The 26877-nt window shown below is 44.2% G+C and overlaps 1 protein-coding gene across 2 annotated transcripts in view; it reads left to right on the plus strand.

Moving 5' to 3' along the window:
- The window catches only part of LOC133648723 (A-kinase anchor protein 7-like), a 95650-nt gene that overhangs the window by 48463 nt on the left and 20310 nt on the right, over positions 1-26877 (plus strand). The window contains exon 8 of one of the 2 annotated variants that reach the window (XM_062045074.1): positions 4301-4401. The exons of the other annotated variant lie outside the window; for it this stretch is intronic. Coding sequence (XP_061901058.1) covers positions 4301-4401 — 101 coding nt within the window. The remainder of the gene's footprint in view (positions 1-4300; positions 4402-26877) is intronic. 2 annotated transcript variants of the gene reach the window in all.

Below are 26877 nucleotides of genomic sequence, written 5' to 3' on the forward strand. Positions count from 1 at the left end.
TGCGTGTGACGGAATCAGTTGATACGGAAGTATTGGTACCCCATTGAATACAATACAAAAAAGCTCTGTTTTCATTTCAAAATTCCACAGTTTTCTGGACATCTGTGTTGGTGAATCTTTTGCAATTTGTTTAATGAACAATGGAGACTGCAAAGAAGAAAGTTGTAGGTGGGATCGGTGTATTAGCGGCGGACTACAGCAACACAACCAGGAAGACAGAGATGGATAGCAGACGCGCTAGCCGCCGAACTCACCTTAACTTCCTCCGTCTCGCCAACTGCATCTGTGATCGGGTGAAGTCCTTCGTCGCACCGTCGATCGCTGGAACGCAGGTGAGCACGGGTGTTGATGAGCAGATGAGGGCTGGCTGGCGTAGGTGGATAGCTAATGTTTTTAGCATAGCTCTGTGAGGTCCGGTTGCTAAGTTAGCTTCAATGGCGTCGTTAGCAACAGCATTGTTAACCTTCGCCAGGCTGGAAAGCATTAACCGTGTATTTACATGTCCCTGGTTTAATAGTATTGTTGATTTTCTGTCTATCCTTCCAGTCAGGGATTTATTTATTTTGTTTCTATATGCAGTTAAGCACGATGCTATCATGTTAGATCCGTAGCTAAAGTGTTTCGTCGATGTATTGTCGTGGAGATAAAAGTCACTGTGAATGTCCATTTCGCGTTCTCGACTCTCATTTTCAAGAGGATATAGTATCCGAGGTGGTTTAAAATACAAATCCGTGATCCACAATAGAAAAAGGAGGGAGTGTGGAATCCAATGAGCTAGCTTATACCTAAGTTACGGTCAGAGCGAAAAAAGATATGTCTTGCACTGCATTCTAGTCCTTCACTCTAACGTTCCTCATCCACGAATCTTTCATCCTCGCTCAAATTAATGGGGTAATCGTCGCTTTCTCGGTCCGAATCGCTCTAGCTGCATTGAAAACAATAGGAAAATGTGAGGAGCCTTTCAATTGACTACGTCACGCTACTTCCGGTAGGGGCAAGGGTTTTTTTTTATCAGATACCAAAAGTTGCGATCTTTATCGTCGTTGTTCTCTACTAAATCCTTTCAGCAAAAATATGGCAATATTGCGAAATGATCATGACACATAGAATGGATCTGCTATCCCCGTTTAAATTTAAAAAAATTCATTTCAGTAGGCCTTTAATGTGAAAGTTTGCAACTTCTGCCTGTATGTGAGCTGAACAGGAAGTGATGTGTTTAATGTAAATGTGTTCTGTGACATCAATAAAGATGTTGATGGTGACAAGAGAGCTACACAGTTGTTCTACCTTATAAGTTGACACCCAGCCGACTCAACGAGTAACACCCATTCCTTTGCCATCACTTCTTAAGTGGTTAATTAGAACTATGCTTCTTTGGCAGGAAGTATATGTAACCAGTCGAAATAGCCACTACATACGGTAGATCAAAAACAATCTTAGGTACAGAAATAAGTAATTTCATAACACGGGAGGTATTAGTACTTTAAAAACAACACACCTATCAAAATGTAAATATTGATTAGAAAACATGATCTTGTAAATTTACTCCCCTTTATATTTCACAAGGGACCTCTGGTGGCCCTGCAAGTGTGCTATGAACCCAGCAAACCCGTCCCTCTATAGGCAATATGGACAATGGAAGGTGTCTACATCTATTTTTGCCACTTGTGGGGTTTATCTGTCACAAAACCTTGTTGTTTTGTTCTTTATGAGGGAACGTGCAAGTTTGGAATTTGAAAATATTTAACTCCTCAAACAATTCTCAAACAACCTCAAACAAGCAACAATGAACTAAAATTGTCAACCTACACAATCAAAATTAACATTAATATTATTTAAATAAGTAATTTGGGGCAGCACGGTGGAACAGGAGTTAGTTTACCTGAGTAGTCCTGAGTTCAATCCCGGGCTCGGGATCTTTCTATGTGGAGTTTGCATGTTCTCCCCGTGACTGCGTGGGTTCCTTCCGGGTACTCCGGCTTCCTCCCACCTCCAAAAACATGCACCTGGGAATAGGTTGATTGGCAACACTAAATTGGCCCTAGTGTGTGAATGTGAGTGCGAATGTTGTCTGACTATATGTGTTGGCCCTGTGATGAGGTGGCGACTTGTCCAGGGTGTACCCCGCCTTCCGCCCGAATGCAGCTGAGATAGGCTCCAGCACCCCCCGCGACCCCAAAAGGGACAAGCGGTAGAAAATGGATGGATGGATAAATAATTTGTTAATCAAATATTTAAAAGTGCAGGTTTCCACAACTAGATAGATTAACACAACTAACATCCTTTCGAAGACGCAACACAAACCACATTAAAACTAAGACTCCTTATTTTGGATTGACCTCGGTTACTTATTTTTCTTCATGTAATGAATGCAAATGCATTTATATGTGTCTAATACAATAATAAATGCCATAAATGTCAAACATTAAGCCTCCACCGCCTACCTCTATGCAGTTTAATGGTGACACTTTAAACAGAACAATTTTAAAGTTTTTCTTGAGCCAAACACAATAGACAGCAAAACACAACTATTGCAGTATTAAACATTTCCACATTATTTCATGTCAGACAAGACAAGCGGTAGAAAATGGATGGGTGGAGACAAAGACACAGCCAAAACAAAACCACATCATAAAGTTAATTTATATTGCTTTGGAACTGAGCCTTAAGTCCTTTCTTGCAGTCTAATTACATCGTTAAAACCACAAATTAAGTTTTATAGTTTATAGAAAACTTGTTAAAAATAATACGTTATTACCGTAATTTCCGGACTATAAGCCGTTACTTTTTCCCCTCGTTCTGGTCCCTGCTGCTTATACAAGGGTGCGGCTTATTTACGGCCTGTTCTTCTCCGACGCCGACGAAGAGGATTTCTGTGGTTTTAGTACGCAGGAGGAAGACGATGACACAATGATTAAAGACTGACTTTTCATATACCGGTAGGCTGGTTATTTTGATAACGTACAGGCGAGCACTTTGTATTACTTTGCACCGTTGTATTATTTGTACTCTGCACGGATGCTGTTCGCCATGTCAAAGATGTGAAAGTTTGATTGAATGATTGAAAGATTTATTGTTAATAAATGGGACGCTTTGCATTCTCAAACAGTCATCTCTGTCCCGACAATCCCCTCCGTGGTAGCAGGAACCCCTATATACTACGGTAATTACACATCAAAACCCTGCGGCTTATAGTCGGGTGCGGCTTATATATGGAGCAATCTGTATTTTCCCCTAGATTTAGCTGGTGCGGCTTATAGTCAGGTGCGGCTTATAGTCCGGAAATTACGGTAAATGTCTTATATGTAATTGCTATATAGGCAAGCAATGACCGGTACAAATTTTTAATTCTCGCTTGATTAAAATGCACAAACATTTTTTTGTGTATTGCTTTAAACTGCAACCAAAATAATAACCATAAGCTGTTTATTAACCAAATTTAGCATACAGTACTTGCATAAGCTGCATCAGCCATTTTGGATGACGTTACATATCAAGTTTCCACTCTCGTGTTGTCATCACTGTTGGCGTTCCCTACAAAGCATTCCATGAAGTGTCTTTTCTTCATCTTCTTCTCTTTCTCCTTCTTCTCCTTCTTTTCCTTCTTCTCCTTCTTCTTCTTCTCCTTCTTTTTCTTCTCCTTCTCCTTCTCCTTCTTGAAACGTTTTTTTTTTAAGTTTGTAAAAAAAAAAAGTGCATTTGTGAAACTTTTTTTTTTTTGAGTTAGTTAAACTTTTTTTGGAGTTTGGAATGAACAATTTCGAGTGTGTGAAACATTTTTTGGAGTTTGTGGAGTTTTGGAAGTAATTTTCCTCCATAAATGTCTTTAGATACACTTCATCATTAAGCCAACACATTGTAGTGAACAGATAAATGGGTAGTTAACAATAGGATTCGCTCCATAACTAGTTGCAGCATGCACGGCGGAAGTCTGTGTGTGCCACATCACAGTGTGTGAGTTGTAGTAGTGTGCCATGAAGGTGAAAATGAACAACATAAAAAGATCTGAGAAGATAAACGTCCCTATTTCTTGACAAACGCGATCGTGATATTGATATTCATGAAAACGTGAGTGCTCCAAGTAAATTTCTGCATGGGGCTCCAATTTCATGTGGTCTTTTAGGACCAGTTCAATTTAAAACACATTTGTAAACAAGATGTGTAAGTAGGGGGTCCCTTCTTAATAAGTTTGGGGGTCCTTGGCTTGGAAAATGTTTAAGAGCCCTGCTTTAAATAAACCTGTACAGACAATTATGTGCATAATAGCATGCAGTTCAATATGCTGTGAATTGACATGCAGGTTTTTCGGCAACCAGAAGGTGGAGCGTCTGGATCTCTGTTCCATGCTCAAAAGAAAGCAGGAGGACGGATACTACCACACAGAGACATCACTGCAACTCGGTCAGTAGGCATCATACACACTCACACACACGATCTAGAGAGAGCTATCTGCTTATGCTCAAATCTAGAATTGGTTTAAAATGTGTTAACGATTGATTCATGGATATGAATACCGTATTGTTCGGATTATAAGTCGCAGTTTTTTTCATAGTTTGGCCGGGGGTGCGACTTATACTCTGGAGCGACTTATGTGTGAAATTATTAACACATTATCGTAAAATATCAAATAATATTATTTATGTGATTCACGTAAGAGACTAGGCATATATCAGAAATCGTCACACACATACGTCAACCAATAAAAATTTGGCGGGGGCGGGTCATGGCAGAAGTGCATTGTGGGTCATGGCAGAAGTGCATTGTGAAAAAAAATATGTTACCTGCTACTACTTCCGTACCTATTAAAATGGATCATTTCAACATTGGCGGTAACTTATAAAAACTGAGAAGGGCTGAACAAAAATGGCACCGAAAAGAAAATCATATACTGCAGGTTACAAGCTGGACGTAGTGAAATATGCAGCAGAAAACGGCAAGAGGAAGCGGCGCATTGTCTACCTTTGGAGTTGGCAGAGTTGTTTAGAAGCGACACCGAGGAAGAAGATTTCATCGGATTTAGCGATTAGGAGTGACAGATTGTTTGGTAAACGTATAGCATGTTCTATATGTTATAGTTATTTGAATGACTCTTACCATAATATGTTACGTTAACATACCAGGCACGTTCTCAGTTGGTTATTTATGCGTCATATAACGTACACTTATTCAGCCTGTTGTTCACTATTCTTTATTTATTTTAAATTCCATCCATCCATCCATCTTCTTCCGCTTATCCGAGGTCGGGTCGCGGGGGAAGCAGCTTAAGCAGGGAAGCCCAGACTTCCCTCTCCCCAGCCACGTCGTCCAGCTCCTCCCGCGGGATCCCGAGGCGTTCCCAGGCCAGCCGGGAGACATAGTCTTCCCAACGTGTCCTGGGTCTTCCCCGTTGCCTCCTACCGGTCGGACGTGCCCTAAACACCTCCCTAGGGAGGCGTTCGGGTGGCATCCTGACCAGATGCCCGAACCACCTCATGTGGCTCCTCTCGATGTGGAGGAACAGCGGCTTTACTTTGAGCTCCCCCTGGATGGCAGAGCTTCTCACCCTATCTCTAAGGGAGAGCCCCGCCACCCGGCGGAGGAAACTCATTTCGGCCGCTTGTACCCGTGATCTTGTCCTTTCGGTCATAACCCAAAGCTCATGACCATAGGTGAGGATGGGAACGTAGATCGACCGGTAAATTGAGAGCTTTGCCTTCCGGCTCAGCTCCTTCTTCACCACAACGGATCGATACAGCGTCCGCATTACAGAAGACGCCGCACCGATCCGCCTGTCGATCTCACGATCCACTCTTCCCTCACTCGTGAACAAGACTCCGAGGTACTTGAACTCCTCCACTTGGGGCAGGGTCTCCTCCGCAACCCGGAGATGGCACTCCACACTTTTCCGGGCGAGAACCATGGATTCGGACTTGGAGGTGCTGATTCTCATCCCAGTCGCTTCACACTCAGCTGCGAACCGATCCAGCGAGAGCTGAAGATCCTGGCCAGATGAAGCCATCAGGACCACATCATCTGCAAAAAGCAGAGACCTAATCCTGCAGCCACCAAACCAGATCCCCTCAACGCCTTGACTGCGCCTTGAAATTCTGTCCATAAAAGTTATGAACAGAATCGGTGACAAAGGGCAGCCTTGGCGGAGTCCAACCCTCACTGGAAACGTGTCCGACTTACTGCCGGCAATGCGGACCAAACTCTGACACTGATCATACAGGGAGCGGACCGCCACAATCAGACAGTCCGATACCCCATACTCTCTGAGCACTCCCCACAGGACTTCCCAAGGGACACGGTCGAATGCCTTCTCCAAGTCCACAAAACACACTGGTTGGGCAAACTCCCATGCACCCTCAAGGACCCTGCCGAGAGTATAGAGCTGGTCCACGGTTCCACGACCAGGACGAAAACCACACTGTTCCTCCTGAATCCGAGGTTCGACTATCCGGCGTAGCCGCCTCTCCAGCACACCTGAATAGACCTTACCGGGAAGGCTGAGGAGTGTGATCCCACGATAGTTAGAACACACCCTCCGGTTCCCCTTCTTAAAGAGAGGAACCACCACCCCGGTCTGCCAATCCAGAGGTACCGCCCCCGATGTCCACGCGATGCTGCAGAGTCTTGTCAACCAAGACAGCCCCACAGCATCCAGAGCCTTAAGGAACTCCGGGCGGATCTCATCCACCCCCGGGGCCTTGCCACCGAGGAGCTTTTTAACTACCTCAGCAACCTCAGCCCCAGAAATAGGAGAGCCCACCACAGATTCCCCAGGCACTGCTTCCTCATAGGAAGACGTGTTGGTGGGATTGAGGAGGTCTTCGAAGTATTCCCTCCACCGATCCACAACATCCGCAGTCGAGGTCAGCAGAACACCATCCTCACCGTACACGGTGTTGATAGTGCACTGCTTCCCCTTCCTGAGGCGGCGGATGGTGGTCCAGAATTGCTTCGAAGCCGTCCGGAAGTCGTTTTCCACGGCTTCCCCGAACTCCTCCCATGTCCGAGTTTTTGCCTCCGCGACCGCCGAAGCCGCACACCGCTTGGCCTGACGGTACCTGTCCGCTGCCTCAGGAGTCCTATGAGCCAAAAGAACCCGATAGGACTCCTTCTTCAGCTTGACGGCATCCCTCACCGCCGGTGTCCACCAACGGGTTCTAGGATTACCGCCACGACAGGCACCAACTACCTTGCGGCCACAGCTCCAATCAGCCGCCTCGACAATAGAGGTGCGGAACATGGTCCATTCGGACTCAATGTCCAGCACCTCCCTCGTGACATGTTCAAAGTTCTTCCGGAGGTGGGAATTGAAACTCTCTCTGACAGGAGACTCTGCCAGACGTTCCCAGCAAACCCTCACAATGCGTTTGGGCCTGCCAGGTCTGTCCGGCATCCTCCCCCACCATCGCAGCCAACTCACCACCAGGTGGTGATCGGTAGAAAGCTCCGCCCCTCTCTTTACCCGAGTGTCCAAAACATGAGGCCGCAAATCCGACGACACAACTACAAAGTCGATCATGGAACTGCGGCCTAGGGTGTCCTGGTGCCAAGTGCACATATGGACACCCTTATGTTTGAACATGGTGTTCGTTATGGACAATCTGTGACGGGCACAAAAGTCCAATAACAAAACACCGCTCGGGTTCAGATCCGGGCAGCCATTCTTCCCAATCACGCCTCTCCAGGTTTCACTGTCGCTGCCAACATGAGTGTTGAAGTCCCCCAGTAGAACGAGGGAATCACCCGGGGGAGCACTCTCAAGTACTCCCTCGAGTGAATCCAAAAAGTGTGGGTACTCTGAGCTGCGGTTTGGCGCATAAGCGCAAACCACAGTCAGGACCCGTTACCCCACCCGAAGGCGGAGGGAAGCTTCCCTCTCGCCCACCGGGTTGAACTCCAACATGCAGGCTCTCAGCCGGGGGGCAACAAGAATTGCCACCCCAGCCCGTCGCCTCTCACTGCCGGCAACGCCAGAGTAGAAGAGAGTCCAGCCCCTCTCGAGAGAACTGGTTCCAGAGCCCTTGCTGTGCGTCGAAGTGAGTCCGACGATGTCTATGCCTTTCAAATGTCTATTCTTGGTGTTGGATTTTATAAAATAAATTTCCCCCAAATATGCGACTTATACTCGAGTGTGACTTATATATGTTTTTTTCCTTCTTTATTATGCATTTTCAGACGGTGCGATTTATACTCCGGAGCGATTTATAATCCGAAAAATGCGTTAGTACTTAAGTTTAATTTACTATGACAACAGCAAAGAAGCCATGTTGTCCTGAAAGTTAAAGCAGTGATGTTAGTGAATGGACACAAGTAAAATTCATGTTGGTGTGCAGTTTCTCCCTTGCATTGTACTGTGTGTGTGTGTGTGTGTGTGTGTGTGTGTGTGTGTGTGTGTGTGTGTGTGTGTGTGTGGGTGTGTGGGTGTGTGTGCGTGTGTGCGTGCGTCCGTGCGTGTGTGCTGTCAATAATCTGTCACAGACCACTGGGCTGTCAGACTGTCTAGAGTTAGTGAAGGTTGGTGCATGGAGAAGCTTGTGTTGTTCTACCATGACACACTTGAAGGCGTTACGCTAAACATGGACTATGGCTACTATATTGCGATGTTGGCGTTGCGTGACGTTACTGTTTGTTCTTGTGTGCCGCTGTGACGTGAGGACAAATGGGAAAAGAGGCAATTAGAAGTCATTGGACTGAGTGCATGTTAGGGATAAGAATTAAAGAACAAAGAAGTTTAAATTATTTGCAAATTTAGAAATCAATCAATCTTTGTATTATTTTTTCACAGCAAGCAACATTGGTGTTTTTGTTGTTGCTGTTTTAAAAAGAAATGTATTTTTTGATCAAAAAAGGGGGGGCATAAACGAAAGGCTCATAGGTAACTATCTTTATATTTAACTTAGGGCTGTCAAATAATAAAATATTTAATCGCGTTTAACCGCAGCTTTTTCATAGTTAACTCAAAAATAATCGGCATTCATGAAAAAGTGTACCCTAGACAGATAATTTTCAAGTTTTTATAAACATGACTGAATAATTACTTTGCTTTAATGAAATGTTTTTTAAACATTATGCTTTTTCAAACAGCTCAACACAAAAAGGACAAAAACACGCTTTTAAAGAGAATTGCGAGAGGGAGCGTTGGTGTCGTGCCAGATTTTGTTTTTTGTAGTAATACAGATTTTGTATTCCTACTGTAGGAGCCCTTTCATTCAGAGGGGAGGAGCTACGCTTTAATGTTTAGATACCAGTTTCACACATTAATAACACAAAATGTAGATTGTAAGGATCATGGTTTGATTGTCAAAGATGTTTGGTAATGTCAAATGTGATATTTCTACCTGAATAAATGCTTCTAATATTCTGTACGTTACATTTTGTACAAGTTAATAGTATTCATATCCCTGCATGACAATGGTTAACCTTCTCTATTTATTAATAAAATGTATAATTCATCCTGCTAAACTATCTGTAATTGCGGATTATCAATTAGAACAGGTTATAAAATAATATACACTTCATTTGAACATGCTATAAAACATTTATTTAGGTAGAAATATCACAGAAAAACATAAAAATGTTTCATTGTATAGATCAGGGGTCGGCAACCCGCGGCTCCGGAGCCGCATGCGGCTCCTTGACCACTCTGATGCGGCTCAGCTACATACATGCCGACCCCCCCGATTTTCCCAGGAGATTTATGGATCTCAGTGTCCCTCATAGATTACTCCCAGGGAAAAAATAATCCTATTTACACTCTAATTACTAAATAAAGGGCCCTAATTGCACTGCAGTAATTGTCCTCTATAGCATTTACATACAGCGTGCCAGTCCAGCCACATGTTGCATGTTGTTATTACTTGCACACACAGGAGACAACAAAGCATACTTACTCATCAGCCACACAGCTTACACTGACGGTAGCCGTATCAAACAACTTTAACATTGTTACGTTACAAATATGCGCCACACTGTTAACCCACACCAAAAAAGAATGAAAAACACATTTCTGGAGAACATCCCACCGTAACACAACATAAACACAACACAACCATTACCCAGAATCCCATGCAGCCCTAACTCTTCCGGTCTACATTATACACCCCCGCTACCACCAAATCCCCCCACACATCAACCCCCCCCCCCCCCCTCTCCGTGCGTTGGTTGAGCGGAAGAGTTAGGGCTGCATGGGATTCTGGGTATTGGTACCGTCAGTGTAAGATGTGTGGCTGCTGAGTTAGTACGCCTTGCTGTCACTTACGTGAGCAAGCTGAAATTGCATTCTACGTGTGGTTGAGCAGGTACACTGTTAGGGCAGACTGTAGAGGGCGCCAAATGCAGTGTCATCACGCTCTGATATTCGGGAGTCTCCTGGGGAAAATGAGAGGGTTGGCAAGCATGACGCTATCAAGCGCCATTCATTCAAAACTCACGGGCTGCACTAACATCAAATTTCCACATTAAAGTGCGTGCCGGTGCGTGTGTCGGAGACCCCTGGTTAACATAGCACAAAGCATTTAAGCTTTGTATGCAGTGTTTTTCATTTTAACATTTTTTTTGTGGCTCCCATTACTTTCTTTAATTTGTGAAACTTGCCAAAATGGCTCTTTGAGTGGTAAAGGTTGCCGACCCCTGGTATAGATGGTTGGACCGGATGTAAAGCTTAGCACTATTATTGTGAAGCCAGATGTATGTGATTGGTATGAGAAGGTGTCTTAACATGTTTTGACAAAAATCTCAGATAAAAGCAACTCAAGACTTCCTCTCTACCGTCTTTGTTTCTGCTGTGCTTTTATTCCAGTTCACTAAAGCAGTTATAGTTACAATCTACATTTTTTTATTAATGCACTCGACTTTAAAGTACCATTAGAGTGGGAAAAAAAGTTGACTTTACATGCTTATTTATGTTTAATTGTATCCAATAAACCATACCTAATTGTATTTACAATCTGCAAAGTATGTGAAAATACTGTCTAAAATTTCACAAAATGCCACAAATTCCGTCAGCCATTTTGAATATTCTGCTCTTAACACCTACGGTAATTTCTGTATATTCTACTTCACTGGAGTAACGCTTTTGCACTCTGAACCTGTTATTAGATCAGTCATAATGGAAATAAGCAAAAATTTCAATGAAATTTGCGGTTTATCATTCACAATCCTTATGTAAGGCAAGAACGAGTGGTTAGAGTGTCCGCCCTGAGATCGGTAGGTCGTGAGTTCAAACCCTGGCCGAGTCATATCAAAGACTATAAAATTGGGACCCATTACCTCCCTGCTTACCACTCAGCATCAGGGGTTGTAATTGGGGGTTAAATCACCAAAATTGATTCCCAGGCGCGGCCACCGCTGCTGCTCACTGCTCCCCTCACCTCCCCGGTGGTGATCAAGGGTGATGGGTCAAATGCAGAGAATAATTTCGCCACACCCAGTGTGTGTGTGACAATAATGGGTACTATAACTTTAACTTTAACACATATGCTTGTCTTTTTTTATACAATCGAAATCGTAAATACATTTCTAACAATTGAGTCATTGAGGGTCCTCTGTTGCGCTCATTATACTCTGTCTAAAAACATTCAGAAACTGCCAACACTCCATTTACATGTCGTGACCTTAAAATGTACCTAATATGAGTGATATTGTTATCATAAGCGGCAACGCAGATTGACTATTTTAGATAGTAGTGAGCTAATGGTAGCTTACACTGCTATTGTTGACACACTTTAACCTGGCGGCTGCTTTTGCTTCATCTCAAACTTGCTAAAAGTAAATTCTAGATCATAATTTTTCCCCAAGTAATAGTTGTTGGCGTTCACAAAGTCTTCTTGATTAGCATTGTTGTTGATGGGGAAGGGATCTTTGGTTACTAAACGATGTCACTCGACCACGTGATTGCCTTCCTTGTTATCTCTCAAAATGTCTCCGTAATGTCTGTAAGATTGATACTATTTTGGTAATTTTAGTTTATTCTCAACAGTGTTTCCCACACATTCATTTATTTGTGGCGGCCCGCCACGAAAGAATTACGTCCGCCACAAATTAAAAAAAAAAAATAAACAATTTTAATTTTATTTTTATTTTTTTTAAATTTTTTGTCCTGTCCAGCTTCTCAGGCAAATCATATAGTTGATGTAGATGCCCATATAGGCTGTTCAGATTTACTTTACAAAAGAGAAGTGTAGGATACATCTCTTGTTGCCTTATTTGTATTTGACCACTACTGTTTTCTCTTTATTTGTTACTGACTGTGGCAGGACACCTCTGCCTCTGTTTCACTTTATGTTGCTGGTAAATAATATGGTTGTAGTAGTAGGCTAAAGTTAAATTATTTAGTATGCACTAATTAAAGGGGCAGAGCTTTAAGAGACATTTTAGCTTTTATATTTTATAAGATACATTTTTTGTAAGAACCACAATTAATAAATATATTTCAGTGAATAACTTATTGTTCAAATCTGTATATAAATATGTACATAAAGTGTTGTAATTATATCATAAAAAGGATGGATGGATGGATGGATGGATGTTTAAAACAAAACTGTTATTATTAATTAGTAAGTATACATTTTTTGAGCCTTTTTAGAGAAAATCATATCATTGTAGTAAATTATGCAAATTACTCGATGATGTCATGGTGACCACGCCTATAGCCACGCCTATAGCCACGCCCCCACCGCCACAGGTATCTTGGCAGTTTATGGGAAACACTGCTCAAACTTTGGAAGTCTTTTGGTGTCAAAAATCATTATATATAAAAACCCCGTTTCCATATGAGTTGGGAAATTGTGTTAGATGTAAATATAAACGGAATACAAAGATTTGCAAATCCTTTTCAACCCATATTCAGTTGAATATGCTACAAAGACAACATTTTTGATGTTCAAACTGATAAACATTGTTTTTTTTTGCAAATAATCATTAACTTTAGAATTTGATGCCAGCAACACGTGACAAAGAAGTTGGGAAAGGTGGCAATAAATACTGATACAGTTGAGGAATGCTCATCAAACACTTATTTGGAACATCCCACAGGTGTGCAGGCTAATTGGGAACAGGTGGGTGCCATGATTGGGTATAAAAACAGCTTCCCAAAAAATGCTCAGTCTTTCACAAGAAAGGATGGGGCGAGGTACACCCCTTTGTCCACAACTGCGTGAGCAAATAGTCTAACAGTTTAAGAACAACGTTTCTCAAAGTGCAATTGCAAGAAATTTAGGGATTTCAACATCAACGGTCCATAATATCATCAAAAGGTTCAGAGAATCTGGAGAAATCACTCCACGTAAGCGGCATGGCCGGAAACCAACATTGAATGACCGTGACCTTCGATCCCTCAGACGGCACTGTATCAAAAACTGACATCAATCTCTAAAGGATATCACCACATGGGCTCAGGAACACTTCAGAAAACCACTGTCACTAAATACAGTTTGTCGCTCCATCTGTAAGTGCAAGTTAAAGCTCTACTATGCAAAGCGAAAGCCATTTATCAACAACATCCAGGAACGTTGCCGGCTTCTTTGGGCCCGAGATCATCTAAGATGGACTCATGCAAAGTGGAAAAGTGTTCTGTGATCCGACGAGTCCACATTTCAAATTGTTTTTGGAAATATTCGACATCGTGTTATCCGGACCAAAAGGGAAGCGAACCATCCAGACTGTTATCGACGCAAAGTTGAAAAGCCAGCATCTGTGATGGTATGGGGGTGCATTAGTGCCCAAGGCATGGGTAACTTACACATCTGTGAAGGCACCATTAATGCTGAAAGGTACATACAGGTTTTTGGAACAACATATGCTGCCATCTAAGCGTCGTCTTTTTCATGGACGCCCCTGCTTATTTCAGCAAGACAATGCCAAGCCACATTCAGCACGTGTTACAACAGCGTGACTTCGTAAAAAAAGAGTGCGGGTACTTTCCTGGCCCGCCTGCAGTCCAGACCTGTCTCCCATCGAAAATGTGTGGCGCATTATGAAGCGTAAAATACAACAGCGGAGAACGACTGAAGCTCTACATAAAACAAGAATGGGAAAGAATTCCACTTTCAAAGCTTCAACAATTAGTTTCCTCAGTTCCCAATCATTTTTTGAGTGTTGTGAAAAGAAAAGATGATGTAACACAGTGGTGAACATGCCCTTTCCCAACTACTTTGAAGTGAAGTGAATTACATTTATATAGCGCTTTTTCTCAAGTGACTCAAAGCGCTTTACATTGTGAAACCCAATATCTAAGTTACATTTAAACCAGTGTGGGTGGCACTGGGAGCAGGTGGGTAAAGTGTCTTGCCCAAGGACACAACGGCAGTGACTAGGATGGCGGAAGCGGGGATCGAACCTGCAACCCTCAAGTTGCTGGCACGGCCGCTCTACCAACCGAGCTATACCGTCCCACTTTGGCATGTGTTGCAGCCACAAAACTCTAAGTTAATTATTATTTGCAAAAAAAAAAAAGTTTATGAGTTTGAACATCAAATATCTTGTCTTTGTAGTGCATTCAATTGAATATGGGTTGAAAAGGATTTGCAAATCATTGTATTCTGTTTATATTTACATCTAACACATTTTCCCAACTCATATGGAAACGGGGTTATATATATATATTAGTATATCTATATGTACATATATGATAATAGCTTCAATATAGAGGCAACTTGTTTTTCCACTCTACTGGTACTTTAACCCTCGGGGTACGCTACATTGTGTGCCGCCCCCCCCTTACAAAAAAATTGTCAAATTTTTGATGTGAAGTAATTGAAGTCTTGAATATTAAACAACATTGATTTTGATTCATAATAATAGTTTGAACATTGGCCGTTTTGAATAAAGGCATGTGAAGACCCTTGGACCCTGAGGGTCCCACTCCTAAAAGTGTTAAAAGTAAATTATACATTAATTTCTTTCATTTTTTTTCTTATAGACTATTAACAATATCAATTTAAAAAATAACAATAGAACAATACCAATAATACCAACAAAACAACAATAACAACGAGGTAACGCACAGACTCATTGAGAACATCTATTACAGACCAAAGATGGTCTTTGCAAGTGGGCCTGTGGCAAAAAGAAAAGAAAAAAATTAAATTGTTATATGTATCCAGTGATTATACTATAAAGTTATTTTCCATTTAACTTCACCAGTTTTAGATTATTTTTAATCAAAATCGCTGAATTTTCACATTTGCCGTTCAAATATACTGAGAAGAGACTTGCGGTGAGTCAGCAGCCAGTTGAGCCTCACCATGGATTGCGCAATGACTCGGCTAACTGCTGGCCTGCTGTGCAGTGAGACCGTATTGCTATATGAATTATATTATACATTTCCATAGTTTAGTTAGCTGAGGTATATAATGTACAGTGTATTTTGTCAACAACTGTATGTGTGTAACGTATTTCTTGTGCTGAGCAATCATAAAACGGCTGCGAAGACGCACTGGGTGAGGCACGCAGTTCTCCCGCCTCATGGTGGTAGAGGGCGCTAGTGATCCCAGGGATCATTCTTGCGACTACTCGGCTGCAGAATAAGTGACAACAAGCTAGCAGTACTCTGACTCGCCACACTGGGAGAAGTGCAAGCAGACACATGTCTCTCCAGCGGAAGCCATCCTTTTTTTCCCTTTTTTTCAAAAATGTATTTATAACAAACATGGCATTTTTATTAGAGTAAACCAGCGTTTGTGGGTGTGTTTTGTCAGATGCAAAAATATTGTTTAATTGCTTGCAATAACATTAAATCAAATGAATGTGTCTGCCAATATGGAGGATTATATACTGTATCCAAGATGAAATACTTCTCTAAACTGGACTTTAAGACAAAATGAATGTGATCATACAAAGTAGGTTTTCATGGAGGATAGCTATTGCTGCTTCAGATACAAGTACAGAAAGGTAAGATACACTCACAATACTTGATTTATTTTGTTAAAACCAAATAGGACCAAAAAGTATTTAATAACAACTTTATCAAATACTTTTTGGACCCATTTATCATATCATAATATCATTATGATAATGTTTTTATGAAAGCAAATAAATCCCTTCTTTTTCTTGTTATTCTAATGTACAACCTAAAGATTAGAGCTACACATATGAATTTAAGTTAAAAAAAAGAGAAAAAAAACCTCCAACAGTATCTTTGCCTCACCTGGTGTATAGTTCACCGCACGTCACTGCTATATGTGTATCTCTGCACCCGATTACATGACATTTCGTCTTTTTAGACTTTTTCAGGGGTCAGTACAGTACTCTCATGCAAGCTGAGCTTCAGTTTTAGTGATGGCGATTCGAACTCTAAACTTGAGTGCAACTGAAGAGACAAATGTATGTATCCCCCAAAATGTTGATTGAGTTTTAAGTTGTTCAGAGCTTCCAAAATGGCTTATTTCAATGTAGCACCAAAAAAATAGAGGTGTCCTAAAACAACGTTTTCACTTTCGATGCAATACCGATATTGGAGCAATGAGTATTGGTAGATGACAATATCATTAGGAACTAAGGTAGTTCGGTTAAACTAATGCGACCGGGTATCCTGTTTGACAAGTGAGCGATTTTGCTACGTCAGTAGCAGCCACCTCAATCGATAAGAATCAGCTGTGAATCTAGATTAATTAAGTGTAGAAACATAGACTGGGTTTTGTGGAAAAAAAATTGAAATCAGTGGACAGTTTTTGTCTTTAAAACGAGACAGCCGCTACTGTCCGTGAAAAGATTCACGCGCTTGCTACTTAACCCGTTGATGCTCAACCTACCAATACTTACACTCTTCCACAAGTAGGGTAAAAAATGACCCCAATGCGTTTTGCAATACACTGGGTTGTTATTCTTCAAAATCCTTAAAGGCCTACTGAAACCCACTACTACCGACCACGCAGTCTGATAGTTTATATATCAATGATGAAATCTTAACATTATAACACATGCCAATACGGCCGGGTTAACTTATAAAGTGACATTTTAAATTTGCCGATAAACTTCCGGTTCGAAACGCCTCTGAGGATGACGTATGCGCGTGACGTAGCCGGGCGAACACGGGTATGCCTTCCACATTGAAGCCAATACAAAAAAGCTCTGTTTTCATTTCATAATTCCACAGTATTCTGGACATCTGTGTTCGTGAATCTGTTGCAATCATGTTCATTGCATTATGGAGAAGGAAGCTGAGCAAGCAAAGAAGAAAGTTGTCGGTGCGAAATGGACGTATTTTTCGAACGTAGTCAGCAACAACAGTACACAGCCGGCGCTTCTTTGTTTACATTCCCGAAAGATGCAGTCAAGATGGAAGAACTCGGATAACAGAGACTCTAACCAGGAGGACTTTTGACTTCGATACACAGACGCCTGTAGAGAACTGGGACAACACAGACTCTTACCAGGATTACTTTGATTTGGATGACAAAGACGCAGACGTGCTACTGTGAGTATGCAGCTTTGGCTTCTAAACATTTGATCGCTTGACCGTATGTGCGCAACTTTTTTTTGCGTATGTACGTAACTTTTTTAAAATATATAAGCTTTATGAACCTTGGGTTAGGTGAACGGTCTTTTGGGCTGAGTGATTGTGTGTGTTGATCAGGTGTTTGAATTGTATTGGCGTGTTCTATGGAGCTAGGAGCTAGCATAGGAGCTAGGAGCTAGCATAACAAACACGCAGGTGTTTTTATGCAGGATTAATTTGTGGCATATTAAATATAAGCCTGGTTGTGTTGTGGCTAATAGAGTATATATATGTCTTGTGTTTATTTACTGTTGTAGTCATTCCCAGCTGAATATCAGGTACCGTGAGTATGCAGCCTTGGCTGCTAAACATTTGATAGCTTGACCGTATGTGCGCGTCACGTACGTAACTTTTTAAAAATATATAAGCTTTATGAACCTTGGGTTAGGTGAACGGTCTTTTGGGCTGAGTGATTGTGTGTGTTGATCAGGTGTTTGAATTGTATTGGCGTGTTCTATGGAGCTAGCAGAGGAGCTAGGAGCTAGCGTAACAAACACGCAGGTGTTTTTATGCAGGATTAATTTGTGGCATATTAAATATAAGCCTGGTTGTGTTGTGGCTAATAGAGTATATATATGTCTTGTGTTTATTTACTGTTGTAGTCATTCCCAGCTGAATATCAGGTACCGTGAGTATGCAGCCTTGGCTGCTAAACATTTGATAGCTTGACCGTATGTGCGCGTCACGTACGTAACTTTTTAAAAATATATAAGCTTTATGAACCTTGGGTTAGGTGAACGGTCTTTTGGGCTGAGTGATTGTGTGTGTTGATCAGGTGTTTGAATTGTATTGGCGTGTTCTATGGAGCTAGGAGCTAGCAGAGGAGCTAGGAGCTAGCGTAACAAACACGCAGGTGTTTTTATGCAGGATTAATTTGTGGCATATTAAATATAAGCCTGGTTGTGTTGTGGCTAATAGAGTATATATATGTCTTGTGTTTATTTACTGTTGTAGTCATTCCCAGCTGAATATCAGGTCACCCCCGGCTCTCACAGCATCTTCCCTATCTGAATAGCTTCCACTCCCCACTAGTCCTTCACTTGCACTTTACTCATCCACAAATCTTTCATCCTCGCTCAAATTAATGGGGAAATTGTCGCTTTCTCGGTCCAAATCTCTCTCACTTCATGCGGCCATCATTGTAAACAATAGGGAACTTTGCGTATATGTTCAACTGACTACGTCACGCTACTTCCGGTAGGGGCAAGCCTTTTTTTTATCAGATACCAAAAGTTGCAATCTTTATCGTCGTTGTTCTATACTAAATCCTTTCAGCAAAAATATGGCAATATCGCGCAATGATCAAGTATGACACATAGAATAGATCTGCTATCCCCGTTTAAATAAAAAAAATTCAGTAGTAGTGGGTAGTGGGTTTCAGTAGGCCTTTAAAGGCCTACTGAAACCCACTACTACCGACCACGCAGTCTGATAGTTTATATATCAATGATGAAATCTTAACATTGCAACACATGCCAATACGGCCGGGTTAGATTACTAAAGTGCAATTTAAAATTTTGCGCGTAATATCCTGCTGAAAACGTCTCGGTATGATGACATCTGCGCGTGACGTCACGGATTGTAGAGGACATTTTGGGACAGCACGGTGGCCAGCTATTAAGTCGTCTGTTTTCATTGCAAAATTCCACAGTATTCTGGACATCTGTGTAGGTGAATCTTTTGCAATTTGTTCAATGATAAATAAATAAATGATAAATGGGTTATACTTGTATAGCGCTTTTCTACCTTCAAGGTACTCAAAGCGCTTTGACAGTATTTCCACATCCATCCATTCACACACACACACACACATTCACACACTAATGGTGGGAGCTGCCATGCAAGGTGCTTACCAGCAGCCACCAGGAGCAAGGGTGAAGTGTCTTGCCCAAGGACACAACGGACGTGACTAGGATGGTAGAAAGTGGGGATTGAACCCCAGTAACCAGCAACCCTCCGATTACTGGCACGACCACTCTACCAACTTCGCCACGCCGTCCCCAATGAACAATGGACACAGCAAAGAAGAAAGCTGTAGGTGGGAAGCGGTGTATTTCGGCCGGCTGCAGCAACACAAACACGTAGCCGGTGTTTCATTGTTTACATTCCCGAAAGATGACAGTCTCAAGCTTTACCATTGGCTTGTGGAGAACTGGGACAACAGAGACTCTTACCAGGAGGACTTTGAGTTGGATTAGCAGACGCGGTACCGTGAGTACGTACGCAGCTGCGGCTTCCAAACATTTGATCGCTTGCCCGTACGTGTGTGCCGCTATGTGCATGTCACGTACGTAACTTTAGGTACTTTGGGGAAATATATGTGCTGTATGAACTTTGGGGAGGTGAACAGTACTTTGGGCTGTGGGATTGAGTGTGTTGTGCGGGTGTTTGAGTTGTATTGGCGGGTTATATGGATGGGAGGGGGGAGGTGTTTGTTATGCAGGATTAATTTGTGGCATATTAAATATAAGCCTGGTTGTGTTGTGGCTAATAGAGTATATATATGTCTTGTGTTTATTTACTGTTTTAGTCATTCCCAGCTGAATATCAGTTCCCACCCGCCTCTCACAGCATCTTCCCTATCTGAATCGCTTCCACTGCCCTCTAGTCCTTCACTCTCACCTTCCTCATCCACGAATCTTTCATCCTCGCTCAAATTTAAGGGGAAATCGTCACTTTCTCGGTCCAAATCGCTCTCGCTGCTGGTGGTCATGATTGTAAACAATGTGCAGATGTGAGGAGCTCCACAACCTGTGACGCCACGCGTATATCGTCTGCTACTTCCGGTACAGGCAAGGCTTTTTTTATCAGCGACCAAAAGTTGCGAACTTTATCGTCGATGTTCTTCCTTTCAGCAAAAATATGGCAATATCGCGAAATGATCAAGTATGACACATAGAATGGACCTGCTATCCTCGTTTAAATAAGAAAATCGCATTTCAGTAGGCCTTTAAAACAAAAAGTTGTAATATTTTCATATTCCAGGTATCCCTCATAAAACATGTTTGTGACATGAGACCATTTGCATTTTTTTATTATTTTTTTTTATTTTAAGAATTTGCAGTTCTTGTATCACTACCCACTCTTCCACAAGTGGGGTCAAAAATGCCCCGAAGCAGTTCCTGTGGAATCTTCTATAAACCTTTAATTCTTATCAACTCTGACTGTAGCAGGTAATACCGAATGCCCACCGGATGGCGAGGCACTCCTTCTCCACCGTGCTGTACCTCGCCTCCCGGTCCGAGAGCTTCCGGCTGATGTATAACATGGGCCGGTCGACGCCCCCCACCTGCTGGGACAGCACCGCTCCCAGCCCCCTGCCCGACGCGTCCGCCTGCAGGCAGAAGGGGATAGAGAAGTTAGGCAGAGGGCCGTTTTTACCTTCTCGAACACCTGCTGGCACTACTTCGTCCACCAGACCAGATCTGGAGCACCCTTTCGGGTGAGGTCAGTCAGTGGGCTGGTCAGGTCCGCAAACCGGAGGATGAATCTCCGGTAGTAGCTCGCCAGTCCCAAAAACTGCCTCACTTCTGTTTTCGTCTTGGGAGGTGGACAGGCCGCGATCACCGCTGTTTTGTCTACTTGCGGGCGCACCTGCCCCCCTCCCAAGGGGTACCCCAGATACTGTACTTCCCTTCGGCAAACCGCACACTTCGCCGGGTTGGCGGTGAGTCCCGCCTGCCTTAGGGACTCGAGCATCGCCCCCACCCACTGCATGTGTTCTTCCCAGCCGTTACTCTGGATGATGACGTCATCCAGATAAGCGGCCGCGTATGCAGCGTGAGGGCGCAGCACCCGGTCCATGAAGCGCTGGAATGTGGCGGGCGCACCGAACAAGCCGAATGGAAGCCTCACAAATTGGTATAATCCTTCTGGAGTGGAAAACGCCGTTTTTTCCTTGGACTCTGGCGACAAGGGAATCTGCCAGTAGCCCATGGTCAAATCCAGTGTCGTGAAAAAACGAGCAGTGCCCAGCCGATCCAGGAGCTCGTCGACCCGGGGAATTGGGTAGGCGTCAAAACGTGACACCTCATTTACCTTGCGGTAATCCACACAGAACCGCACAGACCCATCCTTCTTCCCTACCAGAACGAAGGGGCTGCACCACGCACTGTGGGATTACCCCTAACTCCAGCATAGATTTTAATTCCTCCCGAACCACTTTGCGTTTGTGTTCGGGGAGCCTGTAGGGCCGAGACCGCACCGTAACACCCGGGCTGGTCTCAATGTGATGCTGGATGAGGTTCTTGCGGCCGGGTCAAGAGGAGAACACGTCAGAAAAGCGCTGTTGCAGCTTGGCAACATCTGCTTTCTGCGCTAACGTGAGCTGATTATCACAGAGGAGGGGCAGGGCGGGGCTGAGCGCGGGACTTCCGGCCCGAACTCCTCCTCCTCCTCGACCACCGTCACCATGGAAACAGGCTACGCCCCCTTCCATGTTTCAGGAGGTTGATATGGTAAATTTGAGTGTCTCCGCCCCGGTCCGAGCGCCTGACCTCGTAACCCACATCACTCACTCGCCGTGTGACCACAAAGGGTCCTTGCCACTTGGCGAGTAATTTCGAGCTAGACGTCGGGAGTAATACAAGCACTTTTTTCTCCCGGCGAAAATTTCCTTAGCTGCGTCCCCCTGTTATACAAGCGCTGCTGACGTTCCTGGGCCCAGAGCAAATTCTCACGTGACAAGTGCCCCATCGTGTGGAGTTTTGCTCGCAGGTCCATAACGTATTGAATTTCATTTTTGCTGGGGCTTGGACCTTCCTCCCAGCTTTCTTTAATTATGTCCAAAACCCCGCACGGCTTCCTGCCGAACAAAAATTCAAAAGGGGAAAACCCTGTGGAGGCCTGGGGTACCTCCCGCATTGCAAACAGTAGGGGATCCAACCATTTATCCCAATTTGGTTTGTCCTCGTACGTAAACTTACGGATCATGGTTTTCAGCGTCTTATTCAGCCGCTCCACCAGCCTGTCGGTTTGCGGGTGGTATACGCTGGTTCGAATCGCCTTAATTCCCAATAATCCGTATAGTTCCTTTATCGTGTGTGACATAAAGGCCGTGCCCTGGTCAGTCAGAATCTCTCGGGAGATGACCTGAAACAGCGCTTGCGCTACACTCTTTGCAGAGATGGAGCGCAGCGGCACTGCTTCGGGATAACGAGTTGCGTAATCCACCAGGACTAGCACAAAATGATATCCCCGTGTGCTCGGGTGGAATGGTCTGATGAGGTCCATGCCAATCCTTTCAAACAGGACCTCCATGAGTGGTAATGGGCGCAAGGGCGCCTTGGGGGTGGCCGCTGGATTGACTAGGAATACCCGCGCTATTCCCGGGCGCACCCGCTGACCGTCAATTGATATCACTTGGTCCCAGGCCGAGCGCAGAGTGTCATCCCGCGACTGCTCAAGGGGGAAGTCCTCCACAGGGTGCTATTGGGGGGCCTCCCGCGAAGCCCCCGCCGGTTCCCTACTGGCCGTGAACACACCCCTGCGCACTGTTTCACTAATTCATGAAACCCCGCCCAATTAGTTCTTAGAATTAAGGGGTGCGTGAGGTGCGCACTTACAGAAACCTCTACACCAGGGGTAGGGAACCTATGGCTCTAGAGCCAGATGTGGCTCTTTTGATGACTGCATCTGGCTCTCAGATAAATCTTAGCTGGCATTGCGTAACACGATAAGTAATGAATAATTCAGCTGGTAATCACAGTGTTAAAAATAACGTTCAAAATATAAAACATTCTCATGCATTTTAATCCATCCATCCATTTTCTACCTCACTTGTTCAAGAAGTCGCATTAATGGTAAGAAGTATTTTATTTATTATTGGTTAGCTTCAGAATAACAATGTTATTAAAAAGAATAAGAGACTTATTATACTCTAAAAATGTTGGTCTTACTTAAAAATGCACGCATCTAGTTGTATTCAGTGTTAAAAAATATGATATGGCTCTCACGGAAATACATTTTAAAATATTTGGCTTTCATGACTCTCTCAGCCAAAAAGGTTCCCGACCCCTGCTCTACACTATATATTCGCTTATTATAACAAATTTCCACTGGCACCACAGGGTACTCATGCACATCCCCATGAACACATTTGATTTTCACCCATGCTGCCTGCCTCAAAGCCCCGGGTCAAACCAGGTTCTGGTGGATAATGGACTGCTCACAGCCAAAATTCACCATTGCCCGGTGCGTACTCCCTTGTGCCCTTACCGGGACGCAATATGTCTCCTTACCGGGGAGGGCGCTGGACGGCCGACAACCCGCATCATCTGTCCCACCTCCATTAGCGGGCACTCCCGCCGCACGTGACCAGGTTGCCCGCACCTCCAGCACGCCTGCCCAGGTGTTCGAGGTGCCGTCTGCGGGGGAAGCCCCATATCAGCAGCGACCGGGACCTGGAAGACAGGAGGAGCAGAAGAGAGATGAGATCCTCGGGGCCGCAGCGTCCGTAAAGCCGTCTGCCGCGGCTTGCGCGGCCTGCGCAGCGCTGTCACGGGGCGCGTCGGAACCTGGGAGAGGGCAGAGGGCAAGTCAGACATGCGGCGTCGTGGAACCAGCGGCGCCGCCTCCTCCTGCTGCGCTCGCTGTCTGCGCGGGGCTGCTCCGGGGCGCTCGGCTGTCTTGGTGGTCCCCTCCTCCCGCCATGCCTCCCTGTGCACCGCCAGGTGGTCCTCCGCCAGGGTCACCGCTGCTGTCAGGTCACGTGGGCGGGGATATCGGACCCAGGCCGATGTCCGCGCTGGGATGGCCTCCAGGAACTGCTCGAGGACGACGATCTCCACCACCGGGTTGTCGCTGTCCCTCGGCTGCAGCCATCGGGTCGCCGCGTCTCGGAGCTGCTGCCCGAGCACAAACTGGCGGTCCTCTGGCCCGAGACGCGGCGCCCGGAGCCAGCATCGGTGGTCCTCCGCGGTGCAGCCGGTCCGGTCCAGTACCGCCCTCCTCAGGTCCGGGAAGTGAACCCGGGAGGCCGCCGGCAGGCTAAGCGCCGCCCGCTGCGCCTCCCCCGCCAGCAGCGGCAGCAGGCGCACCCCCCCCCATTCTTCATCAGGCCACCCGCACGCTGCCGCCGTGGCTTTGAAGATGTCCAAAAACGCTTGGGGGTCTTCGGCCTCCGCCATGCGTTGCATGGCGACTTTTAAAGTAGCGGATGGTGCCGCTCCCACCCGGCCCGCCAGTGCCTGCAGAATTTGGCTCTGCTGTGCCATTTGTTGGCGGACCGCCTCCATCTGGTGCTGGCTCGCCGCTACGACGTCCGCCAGCACTTGACCCAGTGCCGTCAGGGGACTTGGTGCCGTCATGACCAGACCACAGTTTTTTTTTTGGTTGGGCGCCAATTGTAAAGTCTCTTCTTGTACGTGGGCTCACACGACGGGACCCGTAGTTCAGGGTGCAATGCAACGTTTCAATGCAACGTTTTTATTGTGGTGTTTCTATCTCAACAATAGTTTTGTCTCGCTTGCGGCCTCCTGCTCGCCTGTCTCTGCTCTCCTCTCTCCCTCAGCCGGTCCATACACACGCCCTTCCCGCAGGAGGCGCGCCGACCACGACCCCCTCCACAGGGTCATGTTATGATATTTTTCTGAATTTAAAACACTTCCTTGTGGTGTACATAACATACAGTATAATGATGGTTCTTTGGTCAGAATGTTGCATAGATTGTTTCACAGACCATCTTCAAGTCGCCGGATTATACATTAAAGGGGTCATAGAATTATTATTTTTTTTACATTTAAAACTGTGTCTTGTAGTGTACATAACATTTAATGGTGGTTATTTGGTCAAAATGTTGCATAGATTATGTTTTACAGACCATCCTCAAGTCGCTTTCTAACCGTCGCTTCACGATGCGGCATTTTGTGGGCGGTCTCATTTTCGCAGCTCCACTTCGACAGTGTCTTTGGTGTACCGGTGTAGTGTGCAAGGATGGGAGTGGAAGAAGTGTCAGAAGATGGAGCTAACTGTTTTCATGGCATTCAGACTTTACTTAAATCAATAACGGAGTAGCATCTCCTCATCCGTGGCTCAGTAGGGCAACAACAACGCCGGAAATATGTCCTGTGAAAAACCGTCCGACCGGAACTCTCTAATAACTAAAGTTATGTGGGTGAATTATGTAAACCCACTATACCGGTAGTTTTTAGTGCTTCCAATGCGAGTCTACCGACAGATATAAGTTAGAACTTTACGCTACTTTATATTAGAAATGGCAACAGCTGAGGATGAATGCTTATCAACTACGGTGTCGGCACGGACTACAATGGCGGACACGTGCAAATTTTCAGGACTAATGCAGATCCCAAATGCACGTCAGAAGGTAAGAAAAGTTGGATTTGCACAATATTGCAAAACAAAACGGCAGATAATATGTCTGCTAACAGGTGCCATTTTGCGGTCCTTATACACACACCATAATTGACCTGTATGAAGCACAGCACGTAGCCGTAATACGGCGACAATCCATCAAGTGGTACTTACTAAAGTCGTACTAAATCATTTTGACAGAGTTTTGAGCACCATCTGTAATGTTCTATATTCTTAATGGAACATTTAAAGTTTTGGTGTTGTTTATTGGCGTCATCTTGCAGTATACACGTATCTCTTTTGTGTGACTGCCACATACTTACCACACTTATCATTATTACACAATGTCCATCCATCCATTTTCTACCGCTTGTCCCTTACGGGGTTGCAGGGGGCGCTGGACCCTATCTCAGCTGCACACGGGCGGAAGGCGGGTTACACCCTGGACAAATCGGCACTTCATCGCAGGGCCAACACAGATAGACCAAATAAAATAGCTTCGAAGTCGGTAAGCATAACCAGAATTATTCCATACATTAGGCGCACCAGTTTAGAAGGCGCATTGTCGATTTTTGAGAAAATGAAAGGATTTTGAGTGTGTCCTATAGTCCAAAAAATATGGTAATGTGCTGCTTTATGCTTAAAATGATTATCAAAATACGTAAACATTTACATTTTATTATTAATGTGCCTGTTACTACATTACATATATACTTACAGTGTGTATATACTGTAAAACCCATTGGCTCTATCGTAAGCAGACTTTTGATTGCATGTATTTACTGACTAGAATGCATGAAAAAAAAAAAAACATGTGTGCTTGTCTTTTATAAGGATTGTGAATTTTGGCAAAATTCCAAAAATGTGCAGTTCCCTTTTAAGTTAAGCTCATGACGCAGTAAGTTGAATGATGCGAACACGTTTTTCACTGGATATTTTCTAATACACTTTTGTCTTGGAGACATTGTACGTGTAATATGCAACTATAATTATTTGATACTTGTTTGTATTGACAAATATGCTGTTTTGGACCTATTTTCTATGTCTAGCTTGTGTGCTATTTGGTGCTTAGCTGTTTTGTA

Source organism: Entelurus aequoreus, linkage group LG04 (assembly GCF_033978785.1).
Source record: "Entelurus aequoreus isolate RoL-2023_Sb linkage group LG04, RoL_Eaeq_v1.1, whole genome shotgun sequence".
NCBI lineage: Eukaryota > Metazoa > Chordata > Actinopteri > Syngnathiformes > Syngnathidae > Entelurus > Entelurus aequoreus.